Source organism: Etheostoma cragini, chromosome 10, assembly GCF_013103735.1.
Source record: "Etheostoma cragini isolate CJK2018 chromosome 10, CSU_Ecrag_1.0, whole genome shotgun sequence".
Lineage (NCBI taxonomy): Eukaryota > Metazoa > Chordata > Actinopteri > Perciformes > Percidae > Etheostoma > Etheostoma cragini.
The window spans coordinates 4,376,765-4,387,445 of record NC_048416.1 but is presented as its reverse complement, the minus strand read 5'-3'; the positions used below and the strand labels follow the sequence as shown (position 1 = coordinate 4,387,445).

Sequence of the window (10,681 nt, the reverse complement as noted above, 5' to 3'; positions counted from 1 at the left end):
GGGTGTACCTGCATGGTGTTTACAGTAGATCCCTTGGCTCCTGATTGGACCATCAATTGGAGGTTGTTGTCTGGGAAAGAGGTGTGGAGTCCGACCGGCATGCACACCTATGAACACATAACAACGTTTCATCATCAAGACTAGTGAACACTGGCAACATGCAATCCTTATTTTTTGAATGCATATTTTTTAAGCATTTTGTTTATTCTCTGGATTGAGCACAGTAGAAAGCACACAGGAAATGGGAAGTCACATGCAGAAAACCTCCCCTGCTAGACTCAAATATTGGACTTCTGAGGACATGGTCAGCGTCTTTAACTCAGTCAACCAGGACGCCCCAATATGTACTATTGCTAAACACACAACAGGGATGTTCAGTACACTTATGATTGTATTTCATTATGTCTTACATTAATTATACTCTCGATCTGGTAGTTCCTGTATTCTGATGTTTATTGTGCTAGGCAATGAATGCCTGCTGACCGCACGCTTGCTAATCTGAAACAGACCATGACGTGTCGACAGGGTGTTAAAGAGTAATTACCATTTTTTTTCAACCTGGACCCTATTTTCCCATGTTTTTAGTGTTTAACGGCACACAAATCATTTGGTGAGTTTATAAACTTGGAGCGATTTGCACTCCATTACACAAGAACGTCCACTTCTCTTATTGGTCCGATGTGTCTTTAAGGGGAAGAAAAAAGTAAATAAAAGAAGATCCTTTGTTCTGGATTACTGCATATTTCTTAAATTTTCCATGGTCAAACCAGCTCATTTCATTAAAATGATCAGACATTTTTAAGTGAGAGATGTCTGCTCTGCCGGTGTCTGTCTCTATTTTAGTGGCAGCTGGTTTGACTCGATATGCGACTGACAGACGGTGAGCTTGACCACTGTCTATTTCTATGATAGAAACACTGCAAGCTGCTACGTTTGATGCATTGCAGACCACTTAACACACCTGACTACAGGAGACATTAGCTCAGACTGGCGAAGTATGTATACAGGGCGGAACGCTAACTTTTTAAAGTGGTTGCCGGCTTGGTGGTCTGATGAGACCAAAATGGAACTCTTTGGCATCAACTCAACTCGCAGTATTTGGAGGAGGAGGAATGCAGCCTATGACCCCAAGAACACCATCCCCATCGTCAAACATGGAGGTGGATAAATTATGCTTTGGGGGTGTTTTTCTGTTAAGGGGAGAGGACAACTTCACAGCATCAAAGGGACGATGGACGGGGACATGTCCCGTCAAATCTTAGGTGAGAACCTCCATCCCTCAGCCAGGGCATTGAAAATGGCTCATGGATGGGTATTCCAGCATGACAATGACCCAAAACACTGCCAAGTTGCCACATGTCAGCCTCGAAACGTAAAGGACTTGGAGAAGATCTGCAAAGAGGAGTGGGACAAAATCCCTCCTGAGATGTGTGCAAACCTGGTGGCCAACTACAAGAAACGTCTGACCTCTGTGATTGCCAACAAGGGTTATGCCACCAAGTACTAAGTCTTGTTTTGCAGAGGGGTCAAATACATATTTCCCTCATTAAAATGCAAATCAATTTAAAACATTTTTGACATGCGTTTTCTGGATTTTTTGTTTTGTTGTTATTCTGTTTCTCACTGTTCAAATAAATATACCATTAAAATGATAGACGGTCATTTCTTTGTCAGTGGACAAATGTACAAACTTATCAGAGGATCAAACTTTTTTTCCCCTCACTGTATGTGGAGGAAAACTCCAGTGAAAAAGCTGCAAGTGTTCTACATTGAAACCAGGATGATCCGATACAAGAAGAAACAGAATGGATGAGCTGAGATTAGCCGACAGGAGCAGAGCACGGGACAGCTAGCTAGCTGGAGGTGGGAGGAAAAGAGTTAAACAAAGCTAGCTAGCTACCGTCTGTAACATTGATCAGATACTGGTGTAACTACTGTATGTTCTCATTGTAATCTAACAGAAATACTGTAGTACCTGTATTTGAAATAAATACCCGGTACATTCACAGGGTTCAAACTGACAGTGTTAGAATTTGATTATTTCTAACCCAAATTGCTGTTGCCGTTCTGGCTGTTGTTGTATATAGGGATATTTTTGCAAATGTTTCTTCAAAAATGAAGGATCTCTGTCCACTGGATTGCTATGGCTTTTCATATAACGGTTTATATAAAACAATTCTACTTATCTAACAGATGGAATTGGAAATAAAGGCCTGCCTCTAATAGAAGCCTGCTTCAAATAAAAGCCGGGTAACTGCTTTGGTTCAGGTAAATAAAGGCACTGATTTATATGAGAAAATTTGTTGGCTCTATACACACTAAAAGTATTGTTTTTTTAAATGGAGTCTGGTGGGTTTAGCGCTAGCAACTTTGGATCTGTTTCTGGTTAAATAGAAAGGTCTAAGAAGTTTTAAAGGTCTATATGTGAAGGGATCCTTTCCATAATGTTGTCAGACAGAATATTAACCTGCGCTTGTCAGTTGCAAAACAAGCACTTTTGTGAACAAAAATACAAGCTGTACAATTAACTGACATTGTAGCTTTTTTCACTGCTGCCTACTGCAGCGTTTGAGGTAATACTGGACCAATGTCAAAGATTGTTGTTCCCATCAGTCACCTAGACACACAAAAACATAGGAAAATAGGGTCCAGATTGAAAAAAATGTAACCCTTTAAAGTATGTGAAAGCAACTGCTGCAAGTATTACCCTTTATTACCAAAATGTTCATATTCAAAAGAAGGAAGTAAAGATTGTAAAATAAAGACCTTGGCATTTTGAAACTCATATAATTAATTTATATCTGAGGAAACAACAGTTACTTCTCTAATTCTCTCTGTAACAGATGACGTCCCCGAATTCCTCAAATGTGGTTGGCTCACGTAAAGTTCCTCCAATGAAAACAGTGCTGTTATCATGTCTTTCAAAGGCAGTAAGAGGTAGTTTATATGTCACTGTTCACTGTACTCAATGTCAGCAGTAGCAGTGGTGGTGGTGGTACTAGTAGTGGCAGTGGCAGGTTACCTTGTTAATGTCATTGTTCACTTGGTTGGCCACTTCTTTGAACTTGTGGTCGGCCGTGCTGAAGTCTCTCTGGTCTGGGTTGAGGTGAGCATCCTGCCAGCGGCTCTGGGCCTCAGCTTGATCCACGTTGGCAGGCAGGTTGAAGGCTGCCTGGAGAGCCTTAGAGACAGAACAAAAACATATTTTTTCCCACAAAATAAGAAACCTACAGAGAATAATCAGCTTCAGCTCATTGTTTAGCTGTCCGGCCAACAAATTTGTTGTGGTTTGCTCTCACCACTCTCATAACATTGTTTGAACCATAGCAGGCCACTGTTCTCTAAAAAATCTCTAAAAACCCACTGTCCACAACAGCACCTAACACCAGAGAGACAGTAAAAGACTAGCTGGTGAACACTCCCTTTTTCGAGGGACAGAAACATGACTCCAAATTATTGGTGTTGCTCTAGAACAGCTGGATATGTGAAAAAGCACCATTTGTGCTGATATGTCAATGTAGTGTTTAACAACTCGGCTGTCCCCTAGTGACTGAAAAGATCAGTTATTACAGGTGTATGGTTGTACGTAAAGCCGTTATGTGTAGAATTAAAATAATGCAAGGTCTTGCACCGCCACTGGTGCCACCCTTTCTTATAAATCCGATTGAGGAACACTGAGATGAAGAACTAGAAGCAACAAATAGACTGCACTAGTTGTTACAGGAGTTCAGATTTGAAAGAAATCAGTGATTAAATCACTGTACAGGGCTGTGGCTAAAAGTTCAGAAACTCTTCAGAACAATAGCACCCTTTGCTGGTTTAGTTCATTTCACCACATGTTTGTATGTAGTACATATTTATCCCCAGTGGCCATGATGGAGCACCGTGGGGCCCATGAACTACATCGTCACTGTGGCAGCCATTTTGGCCAGTGGCATCCACTGAGGAGGAGGCACTGAATTTGACAAGGCTGCATTTTGTTTTCCTAATACGTATTAACAGTGAATTACTGCCTTATACGCCATGTTTTATCTTATCCATTTATGATGATGATGGAGTGCTCTACACATCCAATGCCTTCGAACCATGGTAGATGAACATACAATAATGAAAACACTACTCAGACAGCAACCATTGCCAGAACAAGCTCGTGCTTTAACTCACTTTGGTGCCAATCTTCAGTGATTCTTGAATGATTTTTTTCCTTTGTCTGTTGGCTCCCGATTTTACCAGGATGTCTTCCACGCCTAGACACAGACACAAAAGGGTGTAAGAGCATAATAATGCTCTGCTTACAGACAGAGATAAACCAATACTGCTGTCTGTGATACATAGGTGTCCGGAGGGCAACCTTTACTGTATCTGGGTTCTTCTGACCTAGAGTAAAGCCCCTGTACAGCTGCAGGTAAGCAGTGAAGAGTCGAGCCAGACAGCTGAGCAGTTTGCCACTGGTCCCCCCTCCGTACAGCTCATAGCAGCAGTGGACCAGACCGTAGGCTGAGGAGCCGTAGTGGGCTTTGTCCAGAACCCCCACCAACAGCTCCCCCTGACGAATCACCACCTGGGTAACAAAGACAAGGGAGAAAAGAGGGGTTAGTAAAGGTTAAAGATTGACTCCTTTTGCACATTGTCCAAAATTTGAAATGCTCCACACAATCTTTGCCTAATTGTTTCTCTCCATGTGTTTTCAGCATCGCATCATTCATTGCATCATTCATTGCATCATTTTTTATCTGACAAGGGAAGGTTTCAGTATGCCAAACAAAGGCAAAAGAATGCAGGTCTTGTAACAATCGGTATCATTGTTGGCCCATGTGGATTTGGATTGGAAAGTAACATCTTCCGTGTGTGCGTGTGTGTGTGTGTGTGTACCTGTGAGTCACACATGCTGTCAGGTCTGTATCCTGGAGCAGCTCGCGGTGGGACTTGGATCCATGCTTTGCTGGGGATTTTCGATTTGCCGACCAGATTGAGAGGCACAGCCTTCTGTGGGATTACATTCAGCAGGAGCGTGGACACCACCTGCAACAAAAACCAAATCAATGACACAATAGTAACACGGATTTTGCAGAGGCATTACAGCACAAGATGAGAGCTAAACACAATGAACGTGTGACTTTTGGGCTAAACTGACTCTTTTTGCTTTCAATGTTTTTTTAAGCACAATCAAAATAGTAGCAACTGAAACATGGACTAAATGTTACAAGTTTAATTACCTGCTTCCCTGTCCATAGCTGCTGGGGTTTGAGTATGGCCGGTGGCAGCAGTTTAACTCTGCCTGGTTTGTCTGTCAGTCCTCTGTACACCAACTCAATGTACTGGACTCTGGTAAAAAAACAGCCTCGTATGGTCATCCTCGTCCCAGATACCATGTGGTCCTGGATCAGACCTGCCAAAGGTTTGCCATCCTAAAGATAGGAAGAAAAACCAGAGTGCTGACCTGTGTGTGTGTTTATAAGAATGTGTAGGCCACTAAAAGAGGCTTACCGTTCCAACATTATTTGAGCCAGCTGCAGAGCTATAGCACTCTTCGCTGCTTTAGTACATTTCACTACATGTTTGTGTGTAGTACATATTTATACCCAGTGGCCATGTTGGAGCACCGTGGGGCCCATGAACTAAATAGTCACTGTGGCAGCCATTTTGGCCAGTGGCATCCACTGAGGAGGAAGCACTGAATTTGACAAGGCTGCATTTTAGCTATTAAGTAACTGAAAAGTTAACTTGTGTGCCACATAGCAGTATTACTTAAGACCCTTACACACATGCACTGCAACCAGAAGTCTATCTAGACAATAACCAGCAGAGAACGCAAATGTTCAAATCAGTTGTCCCGGACACATCAAACGGTCTTTACCACAACAGCTCCTTAGTACAGAGTCTGTGTTATCTCTGATTTAGCCCACAGTGTGAGAATTCACAGCAAGAGGGTGGGCGTGGTGACGACGTTTCTATAATGCAGCCGATGCAAAACTGGACAACATCCAAGGGTTAAGAAGAAGGGTGATATACGCAAAGACGGAAACAAAAAAGTCTAACTGGAGCGACAATGCAGTCTGGGAACTTACTGTCGGTAATGGCCGATGCCGAAATCCTCGGACACATTCAAGGAACGGCAAGAGACTCAGTTGTTTATAACCTAATTATGAAGCGGCTCTGTGCCACAGGCTAATCCTGGTGACGTCCTGCCTCCTGTGCACTCTACCACACGCCACTCCTCGTCTACACCAAACTAAGTATTTCCACTAAGTGAGAAGGCATCTGACATGGGAAATCTCCTGTAGTGGGCTAGATGTGGGAAAGGGAAACTTTGGACAATGATGACCTGATTCGTTGGACATTGTTTGAATATTGTGTTCAAACAACGTCAATGTTTGTGTGTGTGCGTGTGTGTGTGCCCACCTTGGGGACGAGGTACTGCTGGTCAGTGCTGACTAACGTGTAGGCCTCTGCTCTGGCCAGCTCACTTTGAGGGAAGTGTGCGTTCATTTCGTCTCCATCAAAGTCAGCATTGTACGCCTTGCAGTTGGCATAGTGGAGCCTTAGTACCTGTAGCAATACAATTTGGATCAAGTAATATTGGTTATATGTGTCATTAATTTCAAACACACAATAAATCCCAATTTATGGCAACAAATGAGCCTGGGCCGATTAGATTGTACCTTCTCTCCTGGTAGGATGCGTGCACAGTGGGCTTGTATGGAGGGTCTATGCAAAGTTGGCTGTCGGTTCAGTAACAAAACGTCTCCGTTCTTTATATGACGATTCACCTGGACAGACAAAAGGCAGAAGAGTGAAGGGTAACGCTAATGACTGACTGACTGATGAATAAAAGTGTTCACACTGCAAACTGTAAAACGCAGTATGTCTGTGAAACACAACAATTACAATCAGGGTGCCTGACTTACGATCTTCATGGGCATCTTATGTGGACCAGGACAGGGCGTCAGCAGTTGCTTGGCAACAGCTTCTCTCTGTGCAAGGCTGGTAGGGGAAAGGATGGTTCTCCTGCCGTCCTCGTTTATCACCATAGAAGCGCCGGGGTGGACGTTGGGCCCGTTGATAACCGCCTGACGAAGCTCCTTCACGTTCCATGGAGTGACAGGCTGGGGGTAGGTCAGCTTGGTGGCAAACACCTGCACAAGCATGGAAGGGACAGAGGGTTTGTTTCATTCTGGATCAAACTTGGAGCTCAGGTGACCACTGTTGATATAATTTATATTTCCCCTTCTTCAAAGATGTTTGGCACACTCTCTTTAAAGAAACAATTATTCAGAAACGCAGTCAGATGTACCATAGGTATTCCGATCTCGTTGGTCCCTATGTACATGTCCGGACAGATGACAGATCTTGCGGCAAAGTCAACTCGTTTTCCCATCATATGCTTCCGGAACAATCCGTCCTTCTTCTCCAAGATCTGCCAGGGGGAAGGAGACAATTAGGCAACTGGAACGTCTTTATCAGCCAACAAAATAGAAAAAGGACGGCTTACACTGGTAATTCTGATCATGTAACAGACTGTTTTGCTATATTATGAGTAGGCATGGCCCGGTATTCTGACGGTATGATTTTTTCATCGAACACAATGTATTTTATTTTGAAACACACTGCACACTGGCAGGAAGACAGATTTCTATACTGCATTTTCTGTCCTTGAAGACTCACAGACAACAGCTTATACTTTATGAACGGTATGACAGAAAATGTTAGTGGTTTTGAAACCGTGACTTTTTCAAACCTCGTTACACCTTAAAACCAGAACCGGCCCATGCCTAGTTATGAGTTTCTATACTATGTTGTAGTCCTGTGATACTACATTACTGCTGTGATTTGTTGATGCAATGGGTAAGAGGCAGCTGGAAAAACCTAGTTATCGGAGAATAATGCGGACAAAAAAGGCCACATTGCAATAAACGGTGTTGTTTTCTCAACAGTATCTGTGTCTATGATACCTGTCTGATTCCAGGGTATTTCTCCGTCAACATTTTATCCATGTCACTGTCAAAGACAATGTTAACGTGGGTCTGTAGTCGGATCCAGATGTTGTAGAGTTTATCTGTTAGCGTCTGTCCGGGGATCCCCAACAGAAATGTCTGGTCCTTCGGGTCAGGAGCCTGAGAGGAAAAGGACGGGAGGACATTTTGTGTTCACAATCACAATTTGGCTGACTGTTATTGTTGACAGATGTTAATAATGAACTTGTTTCTGTATATTTGTATCAGTGTCTCTGTCTCCCAACCGGCAGCAGCAGGTGGCCACTCACCAAGAGCCAGCGTCCATAAGAATGCTTGCTCATAAGAAATTTTTGAGTCTCTGTGAATCAGAGTGTGGTCTAGGCCTACTCAATCTGTAAACTGAGATAACTCCTGTTGTGCTTTGACACTAGAAATAAAGTTGAACCACACAACTGAGTATGTTTTAACTGAATCTATACAGCTCTGCCTTATTATACATGAACATGAATTTGAAGAGAACAACCGTGAACGGACACTGTAAAAATGTAACACTTACTTACCTCTTCCTCCTGAATAGTTTTCTCCCCTGCTATGAGAGCCAGAAGTTTCCGGATGAGTCCGCAGTCCTTCATGACAGCCTGCATGTTGACTGTCTGACCGTTTGTGAACATCTGGTCACCCAGACGATTAATTGGACGATACCTGACAGGGACAGGAGGAAGAGTGTGATTAAGCAATATAGTACCATATCTTCCCACAACCAAATAGTTATCATCACACAACAAAACAAACATCATAATAACATATTCAGGCTGATAATGTATTCTTATCCCTCCCAGCTTGTTACAGCTTGCTTCTTTGCCACCCGAAAAAAAAAAAAAAAAAAAGAGTCTACATTAATTAGAGTTCTATCGTTGTTAAGAAGATCTCTATGTTGTCTACAATGTTTGTATTATTTGTATTCTACAAGTGGTTCGATGTTTAATGTGAGCGTGTTTGTTCACACTGCACCTGCAAGGTGGGACCACCAGAAGGTCCAGGAAGAAAAGGTCAGGATAAAAACATGTCTCTCCCTCCTTTGACAGCGTACCCTGCTCCAGCCCAGAGAACAGACACTTCAAGAAGAAGCCTGGAAGACAAAGATAAGAGGAGAATCAAATTTTAAAATGTATTCCTTGCAACAACCAAAAGTGAATGAGGATTTGGCTTTTTGCAACTCTGCTATTTTTTATGCTCAAAACACTTTCTAGAAAAGGAAATGGTATTTAGAATGATTCACACAGCACTTCTAATAATGGTGAATGAATCAATGAAAACAATGCAAGACAAAAATATGTTGTCAAAGGAGCATCAAAACACAAAGCAATAGGAAACAGGGGTGTCTTAATTCTCAAAATCTACGATTCGACTTACAATTTGATGGTCACAATTGGATTCAGTTTTGAATTTAAACATTTTGTTTTATCAGGGACGGCAATGCCGCAACAAGAGCCACTAGATGAAACGAAGGCACTTTGCACCAACAGTTCCAGTTTCTCAGAGTTTACAAGACTCAATTAAATGCATCATTAGTTTAACGAGGTGCACCTGACGGCACCATGGTTTTTCACGGAACCTTATCTGCCACCAGTATTGCGTGATTTCCTTGCCTTAAATAGACATTTTTACCATAAATTGGTGCCTAAAACTGTATCAGAATGCAGGAATGGAATTTTACCCTCAAAATGTCAAGGGGGAGGACCCCCGGACCACCCTGCTTTATCTGTTCCCCCAAAGGTCAATTCTGACCAAGGAAAAGCGTGACGTGTAATCATAGGCAGCCATAAATACATATTTTAATTGCAGCGTTAGCGAAGTAAAAAACTGATGAAACGATGGAAGACCAAACAGACAATATGAACAGCGTCAACATCGAGAAAGACGGACAAACGAACAGAGTGAAAGTGACAACAAAGAACAACATACTGTAGTGAATGACAGAATACAAACAACATAAATAGGCAGTATGTCTCAATTTGTTATAAACTTACATTCAATATTTAAAAAATCTGTTACTGTTAGGTACTGCTTATATTATTTCACCATTTGTACACAAATGTAATATGTTACACAAAAGTGTAATGTGAATGCATGTGTCCGTGGGGGGGTTGTATGGGCATTGTAAAATGGACTGGTGAATTTTTTGTCCCAGTCCGCCCCTGCCTCCTACTACCCCAACTTTAAATTATGTCCCCAAAGGAAAACTTGTCCCCATAGGAAAACTTGTCAACAACAACTTGTCAACATCCTCTCCTCACCAGAAAAGAAGCCCTCAACAGCACCATCTACTGGACTAAAAAAGCAATTGATTTTATTATTCTAGAACCAAAACAATAATTTATCATGTGCATATTATATAACAAAAGATTGTGATACCATTTTGTATTGTTTTTTTCCCCCTACCCCTATAAAACATTATGTAAACTGGCCTTTAAACAGTCCAGATTTTTGCACACTTTGGTGGGGGTTGTTTGTTTTTGGCCTACCTTCTTTCTCCCACAGTTTGTTGGTGTGTTCTCTAGCGGTACTAGCTGTCAGGTAGACTCTCTTTCCAGCCATCAGATCCTCTGCAGGAAGACAAAAACATAAGCCAGGTAAGATCTATTCACTGTGTGTGTATATATATACACTCACCGGCCACTTTATTAGGTACCCCATGCTAGTAACGGGTTGGACCCCCTTTTGCC

General features: G+C 42.3%; 1 protein-coding gene and 2 non-coding genes across 4 annotated transcripts in view; all 3 read right to left on the bottom strand.

Annotated features, from left to right (window-relative positions):
• Positions 1 to 10,681, bottom strand: part of polr1a (RNA polymerase I subunit A) — a 35,157-nt gene that overhangs the window by 19,284 nt on the left and 5,192 nt on the right. For both annotated transcript variants that reach the window (XM_034883045.1, XM_034883046.1), the window contains 14 exons: positions 10,481 to 10,561; positions 8,967 to 9,084; positions 8,516 to 8,657; positions 7,953 to 8,114; positions 7,295 to 7,417; positions 6,909 to 7,136; positions 6,663 to 6,770; positions 6,403 to 6,549; positions 5,217 to 5,408; positions 4,873 to 5,022; positions 4,378 to 4,561; positions 4,165 to 4,247; positions 3,023 to 3,181; positions 9 to 107 (listed from right to left, as the gene is read on the bottom strand). In XM_034883045.1, coding sequence (XP_034738936.1) covers positions 9 to 107; positions 3,023 to 3,181; positions 4,165 to 4,247; positions 4,378 to 4,561; positions 4,873 to 5,022; positions 5,217 to 5,408; positions 6,403 to 6,549; positions 6,663 to 6,770; positions 6,909 to 7,136; positions 7,295 to 7,417; positions 7,953 to 8,114; positions 8,516 to 8,657; positions 8,967 to 9,084; positions 10,481 to 10,561 — 1,976 coding nt within the window. The remainder of the gene's footprint in view (positions 1 to 8; positions 108 to 3,022; positions 3,182 to 4,164; positions 4,248 to 4,377; positions 4,562 to 4,872; positions 5,023 to 5,216; positions 5,409 to 6,402; positions 6,550 to 6,662; positions 6,771 to 6,908; positions 7,137 to 7,294; positions 7,418 to 7,952; positions 8,115 to 8,515; positions 8,658 to 8,966; positions 9,085 to 10,480; positions 10,562 to 10,681) is intronic.
• Positions 3,839 to 3,975, bottom strand: LOC117952325. Its single transcript, XR_004658387.1, has one exon. It is a non-coding gene; the product is annotated as a small nucleolar RNA SNORA5 (small nucleolar RNA).
• Positions 5,558 to 5,694, bottom strand: LOC117952322. The gene has a single exon (XR_004658384.1). It is a non-coding gene; the product is annotated as a small nucleolar RNA SNORA5 (small nucleolar RNA).